Below are 17,784 nucleotides of genomic sequence, written 5' to 3' on the forward strand. Positions count from 1 at the left end.
TCAGTACAAAATTCAGCAGTTTTACAAGTTTATGCAAAACACGTGACAGGACGCAAAATAAACAGCTAATTCAGTTTCTGACGTGACAAAAATGATCCTCTTTAAACACAGTAGAAGCTACTCAATCCAGTAAAGTCCGTTCCGGAGTGGTCAGCAAACCCCTCTCATTTGGCTTCAAAAATTACAATCAATAAGAACTACAAAAAATATCTACCAAAATGCAAATATAACATGCTAAACGAGGAATTTCCACTAGAAGAACTTAAAAATGCTTTTAAAAATCTAAGAGGTGAAGCTCTAGGTTATGACAACATTAGTATTGATATACATCAGACATTGTTTTACATCGATTAAACACATTATATATCATATTTTTCAGCAATCATTATCACAAGGCATATTTCCAGAGCTACCTAAAACTGCCAAGGTAGATCCAATACACAAATGATGTAATGCTGAGTTTGTATGAAATTACCGATCATTCTTAATATTTCCAGTGTTTTTAAAACTGTTGGAACAAATTATGTATAACTGAGTCTTTAATTAATTCACTAAAAACGAACTTTTCCACGACAACGATTTGCCTTCTGTAAGGAGCACTTGACAAAACATGCTGTTATGCAACTTGGGGAAGATATAAAAATAATTCATTTTTAAACGGAAAGTATGCCCAGGTGTAATTATCGACCTTTCGAAAGCTTTTGACAGGGTTAATCATAACATTTAAATAGACATACTATATGCTTATGGCATAAACGGAATTACACTAAAATGGTTAAAAGTTATCTTAAACAACAACAGTTTGTCGATGTCGAGAATGGAGAAAGAAGCAATAAACAGCTGATTAAATGTGGGGTTCCACAAGGCTCTATACAATATACTCTATACTTGATCCTCTCTGGTTTTTGATTTACATTAACGTTCTTAACGATTCCTAACCTTGTTTACCAAAAATATATCTATCTGTATATTTCCAAAAAATGATTCACACGACGCTTAAAGAGACTTTTATCTTCCTTTACACGCGAAAGGTCAATAAATTTGTAATTATAACGACAATTTTAAAAATAAAAAGACAAAAAATCACCAAGAGATATATTTTTTTCATGTCAACAACTCCTAAGATAATGACTACTTTGACAGACATCTTTTCTGAATTTTCTCATTGCATATCTTTTATTGGAAGAATAAATCAAAACCACCATAATATTTTAATTTATTGTTTCGATGTAACAATTTATGACTATGGCATTGTTTATGATAAACTTATGAATGTCTGGTTGTGATAAAAACTTTGGAAAGCCCCACCCTTTATCTCCGGACCTTTTAGTAGGTCTTTTTCCCCAGGTATCGTCATTAGCCGTGGATCTATCCAGACTATGAACGCGTTTTTCATTATCCATGCTGCAGCATTCAAATGAAACTTTCATGTTAAAAGGCCAAACAAGGTCATCGTCTCTTTCACCAACAAGAAGACCAAAAAATAATCCAAATTGTGTTTTATCTTTGCCGGTCCATTCGGCGTGAAGTAAACAGTTATATCCGTTCAACGTTACAAAAGGACAGCTCCCAATTCTTCCTTTAGAACATTTACGGGAATAATCTGTTATGTTCCATTGATAGTAGCCAACCAATTTCGTTTTAGTTGGAGATTTCAAAGATATGATCTGACCATTTAAATTTGCAATCAAGCGATACGAATCTTGCATTTGATTCTCACATATGCTCAATCTTTCAGTTAATTGGTTTACCAGTGATTCCAACTTTTTGATTTTGAGCTCTTGATTGACTCCCTGATTAGAAAAAAGATTAAAAGAAACATAAATATATTTCAGCTTAATGCCAGCATCATCACTTTGATAAAGACATAAATATTTATTTCGTTTAGGGTCGTTCACGAACAACATCCGTAGAGACGAACTTTTGTGAGTAGAAATATTTAAGCGATTTTTTAACACGCTATAGTCTTGATTTTCCAAATATTAGCCCAAATAAACTTTTTTTGTGAATACAAAATCCGCATTAGTATGTAGTTTGTAGACCTAAAAATAACTAAATATAACAAATATTAAAATTTCTACGATTTTTCGTTTCAAAATATTTTGGGCACTCAAACATTTGCGAACAAAAGAAGTTAAATTCTAACAATTTTGATTAAAAATCGTGAAAGTTCGTTTAACTTAAAGTTTTTGATGCTAGGTTTACCTATTCCACTTCAGAACAACATCCTTACCCTTTTTGTACAAGTTTGTTCGTGCCCTTTAAGTTCGTTTCTCGTAACTTTCTCTGTGCAACCATCATTGGGACAGGCGATAAGTTGGAACAAACATTCCCTGTCCAAATGGCCCTGAAAATGAATTTCTATTAATGACATTTCGAACGAACGAACGAACCGAACGATAATACTGTTAGGAAATTTAATTACTTGTAAGCATCGCAATTCATTAATCTATTTACATCCTCTGTCAAAATGATCACACTTCACTTGTAAATCTAGAATTTTTCTTTCAATGTCTTTGTCTGGAAAAACCTGAAAAACAACTACAACCTTAATTCTCACGAACATTAACATAATACCGTCTATGTGGATGTAATCCTGAATTTGGTATACTTTGTAAATCACGCTGGATGAACTTTCACCAATGCTGAAAACATTCTTAGACGCGCAATAGTAAAAAGAAAAAGCAACGGAAAGATCTAGAACCAAAAAATATTAAAATTATTTCTGGATTTAATATGAAAGAATGCAATATTTGCGTAAGTCTGTTCCATAAGGGTAGATTTCCATAGAGCAGATTTTTACGCCTGAGCGCAAATTGTGACGAAGATTTTTATCGCTTGTGTGATTTCCATTAAGCTCATATTCTATTTTGTTTTTAAATGCTGCAAGCGAGGTGAAGGGTGATGCAATCATTTTATTTTCAAGTGATCTAATTGGATATCGCTAAAAAGCTCCCTTACAAAGTGCAAGGGAGCTTTGTCTATTGCTCATACTCATACACAAGTAAATCGTCCGGGCGCAAGTTGGTCTATGAAAATTCACCTAAAGCGAATAGATATTATTGATTTCCGCCGGCGAGGGCGGAATCTTTAAAATCGCCTGGGGAGATAGAGAGAGAGATAGATAGATAGATAGAGACAGCCCAGAGCCTGGAGCCTAAAACTTATCCGGGCTAAAGCCTAAATTCTCGTTTTGACACATTTAGTTCTGAGAACGAGGCTATATTGCGTTTTAAACCAATAGAAATATATATACAAAGGGTAATTCCCTCCCACCCAGGGAATTTATTTAGGTAGCCAGAAAGTTTCATGCTGGTGAAAAGCAGTTTGCTGATTGAATTGATTTATTGCTAAACTAGCTATATATTTGATACTGTGAATACGATATAAATACATAAATATATATATACATAAGACACCCATCGTACTTCTGTTGTTGGTGTGCAGAAATTGTCGTCGACTGCTTCGGTAAGATTATTTATTTTGATACCCAAATTCTGAAACATTACTAAATTTAGCTAGCAAGCTTAAGAAGTGGACATGCCATAGCTTTCAGAAACCAGAGAATAATGTGATGTGAGTGCTAATAAGCTGCATATACCGTAAAAAGTGCAGGTAACACCACTGTTTGCACACAAAATTTATGTCAACTTTACTTCGTCTATCAACGAGCCTTTCATCATAGTGGAAAACTGTACGACATAAAGCCTCTCATACCCCAAAAGTCCTGCACATAACTTTAACGAAAAGCATATAAAAATCTAGGGCAGTTCTTAAGATATCAAATTTCAAAAACTTGCATGAGCACATAGGAAATTGACATGTTTTTCACAGGTGTAAATATTTTTTTATAATATATTAAAGATAAAAATAGGACTATGCAACATTAATTCAAGAATAATTTCAGAGTGAAACTTTTCAAGCATGTTTTTGTGTGGTATATAAAATACATGAGTAGGAGGTCACACTCATTGCTTTTTTGCTGAGACGTTGAAAGACAGAGATCGATAGAACGTTTACACAAGCACCAGTGTCTATTTTATACGTAATCATTGTATTATTGGTTGAGAGATCGATTATCTCTTTGGTTTACGTTGAGATAAATTTGATTAGATTTTCGACATTATTTAGAAAAGTGTCGTTTACTTTCACAGGTATTGCATATTTTGCCGTTCGCTGGGCACAGAATTTGCATTTCATGATTTCTTTGCTTTTTTGACGATGGATCATCTGATTGATATCAGAATTAGCAGTTGATGACGATTGAGTTGAGTCAGGCTTGTTGTGAGAATAGACTTAGTTTGCAACTTTGATACCGCACTAGCTCTGCAGTTCTTTTTCGAATGTGATGTCGTTTTCGCAGAGTAGGCGTTCTTTAAATTTTCTGTCTCTTAAACCGATATCGAACGTGTATTCCATAGACTTTAAAGGGAAAGACTCCTGTTAGGTAGAAGACCTTATATTTAGTAAGAAGTTGGGAATTATGAAACTTTTTCGTACAAAAAATTACATTTTATAATTGAGACTTGAAAAAGAAACTTTTCGTTTTTCGGGAAGTCAGCTGTACGAAGTTTGTACCCTGGGTCCATTGAACGTTGATGGCTGGTCCGTTAAATTTTTGAATTATAAAAGATTGAAATCGATTGCCACACATTGGACACGCATGCGACTTCGTGGTTTTGGGTGGTTCTGGGTGATTCTGGTAGCTTTTATTGTACTTTCTGTTTTTTCACATTTTAGGGAACCAGTCCCAAATTGTTCTATGATACAAAACATGTAGGCACGATTTCATTGAACTAATTTTGACCCAACAATTCACAATTTCAAGCGTCATTCAAACGTGATTTGCATGTGAAGATTTGTTGACAGAAGCGGTTAAAAAAAAAGATGGAACAATGATGAAACAGAAGAGCTTGCTGATTTTCTCGATTACCACTTTTTGTTGGATGCGTATAAAATAAGAATATATTCGTTAAATACAGATTATGAATTGAAATAAAAAATACTTGTAATAGCCTAATTTGTAAAGTATTTTTATATAATTCAGATTGACTTTCGTGGTAAAAAATCTCACGATTAGGGATTGGTCTAGGCTGAAATGTCTAAAAATGTGTAAAGTGTTATCTTTTTCGTTTAACATATATATAACTGTACAATTTTTTTCATTTGCAATCAGTTGCTAGTCTAACAACAACAACAACAATAATGATAAATATTTAAAGTGTTTCTAGCCCAGAAAATCACAAAAACCTATTGTTAGTGGATTATTTCCATTGGGGTCCACTGAGTCTGAGTGAAGCTAGCTTTCTCACATTTACGTTTAGTTTTAGCAGGGTTCTAGAAAACTAATCAAGACCAACGTTAGAGGTAGCTAAGGTTACAGATCAGATGAATTATTATTTTCCTTTTAAAATTTAATTTTAGAAGTATAATATCGTTTGTTCTTTGTTTTTTAGTGTCTATTTTACATTTCTAATAGTTGTCAACCATTTTTTTTGTGAAAACGAAAGTGAAATGTATGGTGTAGAAAAGCTCAAAATTTTAGTAGTAAAAAAAGTGGCAGCTACTAACTTATACGATAGAACGCTCGATAAGGGATACATGCAAACAGAAAAAGTAATTTTTAGGCAAAACTTTGCGTCAGAATGTTCCTGTACTGGTAAATTGTGAGCTAGCCATCCGGGGTTTTGTGGACCTTGCCGTCTGTTTAGGCTGCCCCGGTTAGAAACCAAAGGCGAAATAGTAGTCTATGGTCATCCTTCTTTAGTTTTAAAATAAAAAAATGTTAAATTTTCTTTTATTTGGACACTAAAACAAGATAATAGGGAGTGAGGTCAATATCGATGACGTCATAATCTTATGCCGTAGGCGCTTTTTTAAAAACAAATTTTTGGCGCATGCGCACATTTTTTTCCCTTAAAATCGCGGTTTGAACGACCGTGTTAAAAGCAACAAAAGCAAGCACGAGGAACCTGCGTACCCACTTCTGTATCTCCAACAGACAGACCTAGGAAAAACGGAAACCTCACAAGAGCTTATGAGTGTGGCGGAAATTGTTAAAGCCGGTCGGCTTCCTATATAACCGCCAGCGAAGGCGGAATCTTTAAAATCGGCTGAGGAGATAGACAGATAGATAGAGACAGCGCGGCTAGGCTGGACGTTTAGCGAGGCTAAAATGAATTTTAAGCCAATAAGAATCCTAACAGTGCAACAAATTGTTTTATTATCCAATGAACAATACTTTATTTTAAATTTTATACTTATGCTATCGAAAGATAACGCTTGTGCAGTGTAGCATAATGAAGATCGTCTTATATCTTTGATGTTATTAACGTTTCCCTTTAATAATTACGTCATTTCCTTCTGTACAATTTTGCAAGCACGTGGACTAAAGCTATATTAAGCAGAACTAACTAATTATTCACGATTTTTAATTTAAAGAGGAATTGTTGAGACTGAATATTTTTGGTGAAAGATAATGTATTATAGCTATAAAATCGTGACAAGTGTGTTGCAAAAGAAAAAATAAGAATATGTAGTCTGATGAAAATAACCTTTCGTAACTGATTATGTAAAAAAAAATTGCTGCCACCTTGAAAGATATTTTCCAAGTTGTTTCAACCTCGTCCCCAGGCCCATTTTTCTCTTTTTGACGATCTCGGACAGCGAGAAGAAATGACCCTGGGCCACACTGGTCAGTTCTGAGACCTGATTGGTTTCTCAAGTTTCCGTTAATTATGATATAAATTAATTTATGCGTAAAAGATTGAATAATAACAGAAAAACAATAATGGCAGCTAAGTTTATGTGCGAACGGGACTCTAGAATGTTTATGTTCTGCTGGACTGAATTTATTTTTGTGAAAAATAAAATATTTGGCATTGTTAGTATAGCTTAACGTGCAAACAAAATTAAATAGCTTTTAGTTGTACCCAGAGGCTGTTAAAGTAAACTTCTGTTTTTTTTGCAGTGCAGTGGAGGAGGTAGCTACTAGACTCTAAAGCTAGCTAGGTATGCTATCTTTTGTGCACAGGGTGTAGTAAAATACATAATGAAGGTTTCTTTGAAGACATGTTTAGCAGCTATCTAGCTAGCTTAAATACAACACAAGGTATATACAGGTATACATAACTAATCCTATTTCTCCCGAACAGATCTTCTTTTACACTCTAACTAATATTCTTTCGGTGCAGAACACATAAACAAAAAAATAAAATCATATGCTGTTGATTTGGTTGAAAAAGATTAAAAAAATGGATTAAGAAGTTCAAACCATTTAATTAACTAAATAGTTATACGCTTAATTAAATCGGTTAAGGATTAAATAACAATCGATTCTACAGATTAAAAACAATTTTCTCTGACTGCATGAAATGCAACATCCTATGTTTTATGACTTTAATCTCTTGGTAAAGTAACAAACATACATTTATTGAAAAAAGTCAATTGGTTTGACCATAGTGGCCACTTAGTTGTAAATGAGTTTCCAGGGACCCGTTTCGTGAAAACAAAAACTGCAATATGATAAAAAAGAAGGATGAAAAAGAAAGATATTAAGTTAAAACTTGTTAGAAGATGCTTTTAGGCTGGTCTGATGGGATTAGCATAAAAAATAATTCTGTAATAGCTATACTTTCCGAATTTGGGGATTTAAAGCAGGGCGATAAGATTTTTAAAGACAATTATAAATTTCGACCTAACAATTGTAAAAATTTTTAGACCATACGGTTTATTTAGGTGTATATGCACGTTACAACAATAACAGACAAAAGGAGCCAGTTATTATATACGTCAAAACGTATATATCTGATCTGTATATGACTGACACATGGTTACGTTGATAACTCAATACTAGTATAATATATAGCTACACCATGCCACTATAATGCCAGCGTGATAAAGCCTCAACTTAGGTTTATAGAGGTTCATATCAGACAAAAATGGAATTAGAAAGACTGCATGTGTCTAAAAAAAATACTAAAAACTTAACTAGGTAGCCTTGTGGTAGAGCGTTTGGTTTCAGTGCAGAAGGTCTTGGGTTCAATCCCCACGGAGTCATGTCTGAGACTATAAAAGTGTGAATCTATCCTTTCTGCCTAGCGTTTAGCATGAGATAGGATTGATATCCTAGGCGGTTGTCTAGTTGAGTGATTGCTGTGCTTGCACAACTTTCGTAGCTCAAATAGCTTTAAATGTGCTAGGACTTCTTTCGCAGGACCCTTGTTGATTGCAGTACCAACAGGAACTGAAGAGGCTATCCTGGGTAAATAATTTCAATAATAAAATAATAATAGGCATCTTCAGTAATTCTAATCACAAAACCCTCTGAGAATTCTGTGGTTTAATAGCTAGCTATAGATAGCTAAAAGTACTTTCACTTTTAACTATAATATGAAATAAAGATAGCTAAAAATCATAATTAAAAAACTGTATAGTTTGCACAACCTTTGTAGCTACAAAAGTACGTCTTGGACCTTTGCTAGCTAGCTAGATGGCTGAAAACTTTAAAATAAATATATATTTAAAATTTGTTTGTAGCCAAAAAAAGCGAAGGCAACACTGCAATCATGTTTTCTTGAAGCAAAAACTCAAGACACTTTAACTAGCTTGTTTCCGATTAAAAATAAAACTCTATCCTTGATTTCGATCCAAGATTGTTTTGCATAAATTATAGGAATACGGTGTTCTCAGCGGTCCGCATTCAATTCTTAAAGGGACTGTCCGGTGAAAAATTATTTTGAAATATTATTTGTAATTTAAAATTATGACATAGAAAAAACCTTTCTTTTTTGATATTATTCACTTAATCACATATATAAACAAACCTTTTTATCGTAGATGTTGTTAAAGCATGGCTTCGTCTCGTTGCTGCAAATGCGCGTAAAACGGCCTGGGTTAAAAATTTAATATGCGTAATTATGCATGTGACGTAGAACAGTGGTGAAAAACAGACTATGTAGCGAAAGTGTGTAGCGTTTTCAGTACAAAATATGAACCCCCCTAGAAGTTAACCGTTTAGAAACTTATTTAAAAAAACTTTTAATTTTAACTCTTCTCTACAAATTATGAAATACGATTATTAATATGTCTTCGTCGAACAAAAATTTCACGGTATTAGGATTTCAGTATGAACCAGAAAGATCAGATTCCGAAATAGCTTCACAGCCTAGGCGGGTTTTTAATGATGCTTTTGATGATCAGGCAGACTTCGATCCTCAGCAAAATCCTAGATTGTGTAAGCCTGTTACTGATTGGTGTCGTTGTGGTAAATGTGAGAGGACGCCGACAGAGAAAGAGTGTGTTTGCTGTGTTGAAATCGATGCCATAAAATACTTCAATCTTAATGGTAGCGATTTATTTTTATATATTTCCAAAAATAATAAGGGGAGTTTATATTTCCAGACTTTTTTCTAACTTCATGATAATTATTTTAAGATCAGGAATGCATCACACAGCATCCACATTTTAACTACATCGTGTTGCTCTTTGATACATGTTTCGTACACTAAGTAAGTTTTTTGCTTGCATGGCTCCATGTTTCGATGTTCAATACGTTCTTGTTCTTGTTCTTCGTCTTCTCCTTCATCCATCTCTTGACTAATTGAATAATTAGGGTCACTTTTATCAGCCCTGAAATAAGGAATATGCAAAAAATAGATTCATAAATACGACTTTATGGAAGTGGTTGGAAATTTATTTTTGTTTTGTTACCTCTCAAGAGATTTGACTAGCCATTCATCATCCTCACTCTCATTGTCGCCATCGGAAATTACGTCCTCGTCCAAATCGTGTCCCTCGTGTGAAAATTCAGAAGTTGGTGGTTCAATTAAATTCGACAATCCCAGCATTTTCAATGTGTTGCTTATATTACCTGAAGTATTAAATGAAGAAAAACGATATAAACAGTTCCTTCATTAATATTTTTTTCATTGTAAATTCGTGCACGTATAAGAAAATATTTACCTTTGTGTAGGATATTAAATGTACTGTTCAGAGCTGCTGCTGCGCTTTGTAGGTTCACGTCATCCAAATCGGAATTAAATGAGCAGTACAATTTGAATCTGAAAACATATACATTCTTAAAAATTACAAAATAATTTGCCACTTCGGTTAAAGCATGAAAATGAAATAAAGTCGAAGGCCATACCGTTATATGTGTCCGTTTCATTTTCAGTTTGACAAGAAGCATGTACAACAGCTACTTGGGTTAGCGTTTGCGCATCTGCTACAGAACACGACGTTTGTGTACATGTACTTCGTACTGACGTATCTTTATATGGGGTTGCACTCGTTTGTGTTTTTGGTATGGCCTGTATTCCAATTGATAATTTGGATTCAACTTCAAATTCAACTTCATTATCGATTAAACATAATTGCTCAGAATCTTCAACCAAGGCTGACTTCACCAACTAATAACGATCGAACGAAGTAATAAAAAGGAATGGGAACGAAGATGATATACTCGAGAAATGTTAAGAACATTCAAGGCTTTGTCAATACCAATAGCAAAATACGAGGAAATTAAGAATAATTTTCAAGATTAACATTCTTATAAAAAAACGGATTTGCTTACGTCTTTAGATTGACTTCGTTTGGCTCGCGATGTGGAGGATGAACGTTCCTTAGGGGCAGTCTTATGACAAAAAATTGTCGGCACAGAATTTGGAATCAACCGCCGTTTGCAAGGACGATCTTTATAAAATAATTCATTCTGAAGTTTCCAGCTTAGGTCAAAGCAGGTTTCTTCAAAATGGTCAGAGCATAGAAATACTTTAGCTGGCAGCTTTGTTCTGTTAATTGCGGCAATCCAGGCTTTGCTAACTTCAGGATTCTTTGGCATTAGAAAGAACCTTTTATCTTTGTTTGACTTAATGTTGTTTTTACAACCGTACACCGAACAGTAGGCCATACTAACAGCAAATTTTTGATCTTTCTCCGTTCAGAGTTGTTTCACAAAAAGAAACAAAAATGTTATTTAGTTTGCTTTCGAGGGAAAATTGCGTAATGTCGCGCTGAAGCGGCCTCTTTTACATTTTGATCTTTAAATTTTATCTTCAGCGAAGCGCCTTTAGCGAATAATAACAGAACCTGTGAAATCTGATAAATTATTTATAACACATTTCCGAATATATGCTACACGGGGGTATTAACTGACTTAGAAAATAATAAACGAAAATAAAATAAGTCAATAGATTTTTTGTTCCGGTCTATCCTTTAACGGGCTAGCGCGTTTTGTTTTGATTTTCTCACCATTGTGCTACGTCAGGGGAAACATGTGTGTTTAGCCTCTCATTCATGCTGAATTATTGAAACAAAATGGCGATCCAAAGGTGATGCTTCACGAGGGAATTGAAAAAAAAGAAAACAACTTACATAAGCGTATTAATATATTATGTTTTAAAAGATGCAGATATTCTTTAGTAATAAGTACATATTAGTTGATATAATAAAACTTATTTTTTTACCGGACAGTCCCTTTAACAAAATGGCCAAATTTTGCATAAATAAAAAATTTTAACCAGCCTGGCCCAGGGTCATTTCTTCGCGCCGTCTCGGACATCACAAAGCGAAAAATTGCCCTGGGTATGAGGTTGAAGTTATTTTTCAGAGAAAAAGAGAAAATAGATAAATTTTTAGCCTTGTCGTTATTCTTATTTTGTTTTTATTGTTCATCAATTTTCAGGTTTATTATTTTTTTTAAATTGTTTTTATAAAGAAATGAAGTTTATGTAAGTTAAGTTAGCTATGATATACAGTTACAATAATAATCAAAAATTGAAATTTAAAATTTTAGAATATTCAATGATTTTGTTCCCCCATACTACTCAGTCCTCTTTAAAGTTCCGTACTTTTTCAGATTATTGCTAATGGCGGAAATCTTTACGCCGCAGGGCTTCTTGTTTCCATTGGGTCCAGCCAGAAGCGATACAAGAAGAGTATGACTCAGCCTTTTTAAATCACGTCAGCATTCGTCAATTCATGTGTTAACAGAAATTCTTAATTCAAGTCGGTAATTTTTTGCCGACGTTGTCGTTATTCAATTTGGACGTAGCTAACTTGAACATACAAAAGTTGGCTGTAATTTTCCTGCAAATTTAACTGTTTTCCGTGTACGAAAGAGTATGATCAGAAAACAAAATATAAATAGTTAAATTGAAACTGTCAAAACGTCAATGGTCTTTGTAAAAACACAAAAGGTAATACCTACTTCTTTGTCGTTCACCAATGTTCTGTCAAGTGGACATAACAATTCAGAACCACTGAAATTGAGAAAAAAACAGGAAAGGGACAAATACTATAAATAAAGAAAAAAGAATAGTTAAACACTATTCTATCTTCAAATTACCTGTTTAGCGAATGTATTTTCAGATGTTCGTAACATCTTTTGCAGAATTTGTGTCCGCACTCAATCACTTGCACAGGTTCTTTCATCACCAAAAAACAAACACCACATTTAAACAGATCGTTCACGTCTTCCACAAAATTAGCATCATACCTACTTTCATAATCAGCCACAGCTTTTTTTTCTAAACTATCATGAATATACAGGTGAAATAATTGACAAATGTTAGAAAGTTTAGTTTGACTGTTTACACAATCAACATCATTTAGTTTCCATTGATTCTCTAGTAAAGCTAAGGGGACACGAGACAATTTTTTAATACGGTAATTACTGCCGCCTAAAATGAAAACCTATGTTGCCAGAACAAGTTTTTGTTGCTTACAGTATTCTTTTGTTACTAACAACATTAATTTTGATGCCAGTAACAAGATTAAAAATCAAATCGAATTGATTTTGTATCTTGTTACTGGTAAGAAAAGCTTTACGATTTAACTTGATTGGTGTATATAGAGTGACCGAAAACAACTGGGGGCGGGGGCAAGAGTTGTGGGCCATCGCCCTGTAATGCCCTTTTTTGATCTGCTAGACCGTTTAATTTATTTTTAAGTCACAATTCTCAATTACTATTGTAAATAACCTGCAATGTTAAAATATAACTTAATAAATAAAAAATTAAAAAAGTATTTTTACATAATATTTTAAAATAACAGATAAAAATTAACTGGATTTTTTTAAACCTGATCTGGAAAATTCCAGGGTACAAATCCTGTTATGTATAAACTTGACGATTCGAATATAATAACTTCTGAACAAGTTTAATTTCAATGAACGAAGTAGTTTATTGTGCCATTACTTTAGCAATAAATACATATAAACATTTGAATACTTCAGATTTTTTGAAAATGCTGATGGTGCATGGTTTGATAACAGCTGATCTGAAAAAGAAAGTATATACGTTTTAAAAATGAGAAACGAGAATACAATCTCAAATTTGGGCAATGACTTCATTTAGCACCGGGCTAAGTGGTCCCGACACACGACGTACAACATAAGTAACAACCTTCATACTTTATCGACATAAAAAGCCGACAGACGTTCAGTCATACTTCTCCAACCAAATGGACCCGACAAATGAAACCGCATTATCCGACATCCTCTCTATATAACAAATACATATTTTTTCTGTCAATAATCCATAACCAACGTAATATCGCATAATACTGCATAATACTGCATAATACCTTCATAATTCAAAAAAAGTACATAAATTTTCTGTCGATGGCCATACCAACGTAATATCGCATAATACTGCATAATGCCTTCATAATACTCTCTATCGTTCCATAAAAAATACATATTTTTTCTGTCGATGGCCATAACCAACGTAATATCGCATAATACTGCATAATACTGCATAATACCGTCATAATTCAAAAAAAGTACATAAATTTTCTGTCGATGGCCATACCAACGTAATATCGCATAATACTGCATAATGCCTTCATAATACTCTCTATCGTTCCATAAAAAATACATATTTTTTATGTCGATGGCCATACCGACGTAATATCGCATAATACTGCATAATACCTTCATAATTCATAAAAAACACATAAATTTTCAGTCGATGGCCATACCAACATAATATCGCATAATACTGCATAATACCTTCATAATACTCTCTGTCGTTACATAAAAAATACATATTTTTTATGTCGATGGCCATACCAACGTAATATCGCATAATACTGCATAATACCTTCATAATTCAAAAAAAGTACATAAATTTTCTGTCTATGGCCATACCAACGTAAGATCGCATAATACTGCATAATGCTTTCATAATACTCTCTATCGTTCCATAAAAAATACATATTTTTTCTGTCGATGGCCATAACCAACGTAATATCGCATAATACTGCATAATACTGCATAATACCTTCATAATTCATAAAAAATACATAAATTTTCTGCCGATAGCCATACCAACGTAATATCGCATAATACTGCATAATACTGCATAATACCTTCATAATTCATAAAAAATACATAAATTTTCTGTCGATGGCCATACCAACATAATATCGCATAATACTGCATAATACTGCATAATACCTTCATAATTCGTAAAAAACACATAAATTTTCAGTCGATGGCCATACCAACGTAATATCGCATAATACTGCATAATACCTTCATAATACTCTCTGTCGTTACATAAAAAATACATATTTTTTATGTCGATGGCCATACCAACGTAATATCGCATAATACTGCATAATACTGCATAATACCTTCATAATTCAAAAAAAGTACATAAATTTTCTGTCTATGGCCATACCAACGTAATATCGCATAATACTGCATAATGCCTTCATAATACTCTCTGTCGTTCCATAAAAAATACATATTTTTTATGTCGATGGCCATACCAACGTAATATCGCATAATACTGCATAATACTGCATAATACCTTCATAATTCGTAAAAAACACATAAATTTTCAGTCGATGGCCATACCAACGTAATATCGCATAATACTGCATAATACCTTCATAATACTCTCTGTCGTTACATAAAAAATACATATTTTTTATGTCGATGGCCATACCAACGTAATATCGCATAATACTGCATAATACTGCATAATACCTTCATAATTCAAAAAAAGTACATAAATTTTCTGTCTATGGCCATACCAACGTAATATCGCATAATACTGCATAATGCCTTCATAATACTCTCTATCGTTCCATAAAAAATACATATTTTTTCTGTCGATGGCCATAACCAACGTAATATCGCATAATACTGCCTAATACTGCATAATACCTTCATAATTCATAAAAAATACATAAATTTTCTGTCGATGGCCATACCAACGTAATATCGCATAATACTGCATAATACTGCATAATACCTTCATAATTCATAAAAAACACATAAATTTTCTGTCGATGGCCATACCAACGTAATATCGCATAATACTGCATAATACTGCATAATACCTTCATAATTCAAAAAAAGTACATAAATTTTCTGTCTATGGCCATACCAACGTAATATCGCATAATACTGCATAATACCTTCATAATAATGTCTGTCGCTTCATAAAAACTACATATTTTTTCTGTCGATGGCCATAACCAACGTAATATTCCACAATATTTCGCATAACTGCCATTTACGAAAAGCTGTTTTTATAAAGTAGACAAAGTTTGAGGTTGAATACACATCCATACACACACAGAAACGATATTTCGCTCAAATATCCTTTTGCAACAAGACATAATAACGGCCCTATTGCAGGCTAAACAAAGAGGCGTTTTTGTACAATATATTGAACAGGCAGTAGTGTTCTATGCCCACCGATAGCCAATAGAAAAGATATTTTGGACTAATACCCCCCGCGAAATTACATATCACAAGTCCTAAAAAATGCCAATCTGAGGCAAGGCATTATACTATAAATTTACCGGGCTTTACTGTTATGTACTTATCCGTGCAGCAGTAGAAACAAGTGTCCTCCCTGAAAATGACGCATCAAAAGCGCTAAAGCAGGCCAATCAATCCGAAGACATTACGTGTGTTTTTATTTCAGACCATGCAAAAGTGTAAATTCTATCTCTTTTTTTCGGGGCAGTATTTCAATAGTATAGCTTGATTAGTTCTTAAACCAAATAAATCTCTTAGATGCATAAAAATTTAAATGTTCCAATGATTTTTGTCCGACTGAAAAAGCTGCTGCCGTAGAGAAGCTATATCACATTAAAGTTTAGAGCCGTTTACGATGAAATTATTTCATTGTTTGTAGTTAAAATTTCACAGGTCATAACTTTTTATCGGCAAAGGCTCTTAGGCTGAAATTCTGTAGAAGGCATGTCAGTAATATAACGTATCATTAGGAAAAAGAAAAAATACTTTTTTAACAGATATGGAAGAATTCCAAATTAAAAGTCAAAACTTCTATTTACATGGAACAAAGATGTTGCAAAAAGGCATAAGTATAAAATTTATCTCATTTAAAGAGTCTCCGTAGATTTGATATTCCATTGAAGTTAGGATCAGAGTACAAAAGCTGAAAATAGTTCTAAATAATGTAATTATTATTGGCTTTTGCTAAAAAATCATATGGTGAGTTAACAAGATCAACTTTATGAGCAACTGACCGAAAAACCAATAGACGTATGATATCGTTAGTCTTTTTAATAATAGCGGTATTTTGCCTGTTTGTCCGCGAAAAGCGCGTCCTGTTAATTAATCACGAAATTCTTATATCTGCACAAAATACCAAATGCGATATATATTTACCGACATTGTTTTATTCTCCCGCGTGTAGCATTCAATTGCAACGCCTGATTTTTTTGAAAAACCAATCCGAGATTTTGCAGCCACGACAAAGGGATGTGTAAAGCAGAGAGCAGTGTTATTACGGCTATTTTGAAAGTTGCGTAACGTTGACGTTGATAAGTCTGTCCTTGTTTTTTTATATATTTTTACATGTTAAGTTAAATATGCTGTTGGTATTATTGATCCTCTAAAATTTGCGCTGTTTATGAAATAAGTTGGGAGTTTACAGAGGCCGTGAATAACGAAAAAATTACTTTCAGGGGTGTTATAAAAATAATGGAAGCTCGATATTGTCGCCGTGTTCTAAATGAAAAATTCATGTCAGTTCCATTATTCATAGCATAGTAGTTGGGTTGAGCGTCTCACATGGATATTGATTTCCGGAAAACATGCGTAGAATGTGATGGGAAACCTAACGTGCTTTCATGTGACGGTAGGAAGAATGGGGTTCAAGAATGCATTTGTAGAACCAATAGAAATCCTGCAAGCAGACGAAGTTATTTCTTCTCGTTTTAGAAGGCTTGGCAGTTGCTTTATAACATCAAGAACTGACTATAATAGGAAATTATATCGTCCTCTTCGTAGCTTATTGTACGTACTAAAAATAGATCTCAGAAAAAAATCGAATAGGTGACGATGCATTATGTTTCCATTAGGAGCAATCACACACTTATTTGTCATTGATGTCCGTCGGTCTTTACTGCCGCTTGATATCTGATAATACCAACATAAATGAAAAAAAAAGCAATAGCGTCCGTTTTTAAACAGTTGTCCAACGATTCTTGTGTTGATACTCTTATACCATTCCGTGCAGTAAATATTATTATAGATTTGGAATTTGCATGTCAAGTAGGTAGGGGGACTCGCTCGTCTGTACTGGTATTTTGTTACCAGCAACAATTCTATCAAAAGGTTGCAGATGTAATTATTAAGTCTTCAGAATACTCTCTTAATTGTCTTCCACGCAACGATGTGATTAATTTACCTTTGTACCCTGCATATTTTGTGAAAACAATTCATTCCTTTAAAATGCAACCAGAACAGTTATTTGAAGGTTCTTACAATCCAGCTGAGTTTGGCCTTTGTTTTTT

General features: G+C 33.5%; 2 protein-coding genes and 1 long non-coding RNA gene across 3 annotated transcripts; 1 reads left to right on the forward strand and 2 right to left on the reverse strand.

The window, feature by feature from the left end:
* Window positions 1-897: 897 nt before the first annotated feature.
* LOC130636953 (uncharacterized) lies at window positions 898-2,914 on the reverse strand. Its single transcript, XM_057446804.1, has 4 exons — window positions 2,804-2,914; window positions 2,426-2,449; window positions 2,234-2,347; window positions 898-1,793 (listed from the first exon to the last, which is right to left on the reverse strand). The coding sequence occupies exons 1-4, from the start codon at window positions 2,912-2,914 to the stop codon at window positions 1,212-1,214; spliced, it is 831 nt and encodes a 276-aa protein (XP_057302787.1). The 3' UTR covers window positions 898-1,211.
* A 346-nt stretch (window positions 2,915-3,260) lies between these two features.
* On the forward strand, window positions 3,261-5,432 carry LOC130636280 (uncharacterized). Its single transcript, XR_008982254.1, has 2 exons — window positions 3,261-3,468; window positions 4,741-5,432. It is a non-coding gene; the product is annotated as an uncharacterized LOC130636280 (long non-coding RNA).
* Window positions 5,433-9,425: 3,993 nt separating this feature from the next.
* Window positions 9,426-10,909, reverse strand: LOC130636954 (uncharacterized). Its single transcript, XM_057446805.1, has 5 exons — window positions 10,574-10,909; window positions 10,194-10,409; window positions 9,964-10,078; window positions 9,712-9,871; window positions 9,426-9,630 (listed from the first exon to the last, which is right to left on the reverse strand). The coding sequence occupies exons 1-5, from the start codon at window positions 10,907-10,909 to the stop codon at window positions 9,426-9,428; spliced, it is 1,032 nt and encodes a 343-aa protein (XP_057302788.1).
* Between the last annotated feature and the right edge of the window lie 6,875 nt (window positions 10,910-17,784).

This window comes from Hydractinia symbiolongicarpus, chromosome 3 (assembly GCF_029227915.1).
Source record: "Hydractinia symbiolongicarpus strain clone_291-10 chromosome 3, HSymV2.1, whole genome shotgun sequence".
NCBI lineage: Eukaryota > Metazoa > Cnidaria > Hydrozoa > Anthoathecata > Hydractiniidae > Hydractinia > Hydractinia symbiolongicarpus.

What these genes read in the sequence shown, in the direction of transcription:
- LOC130636953 (XM_057446804.1), bottom strand. Translation starts at nt 2,914, where the DNA reads ATGATTGCATCACCCTTCACCTCGCTTGCAGCATTTAAAAACAAAATA. An exon ending in GTCACAATTTGCGCTCAGGC is followed by an intron (nt 2,450 to 2,803) that starts GTAAAAATCTGC and finishes GGATGTAAATAG; the next exon opens with ATTAATGAATTGCGATGCTT. An exon ending in ATGAATTGCGATGCTTACAA is followed by an intron (nt 2,348 to 2,425) that starts GTAATTAAATTT and finishes ATTCATTTTCAG; the next exon opens with GGCCATTTGGACAGGGAATG.
- LOC130636954 (XM_057446805.1), bottom strand. Translation starts at nt 10,909, where the DNA reads ATGGCCTACTGTTCGGTGTACGGTTGTAAAAACAACATTAAGTCAAAC. An exon ending in ATTTAATATCCTACACAAAG is followed by an intron (nt 9,872 to 9,963) that starts GTAAATATTTTC and finishes TTAATACTTCAG; the next exon opens with GTAATATAAGCAACACATTG. An exon ending in CTAGTCAAATCTCTTGAGAG is followed by an intron (nt 9,631 to 9,711) that starts GTAACAAAACAA and finishes TCCTTATTTCAG; the next exon opens with GGCTGATAAAAGTGACCCTA.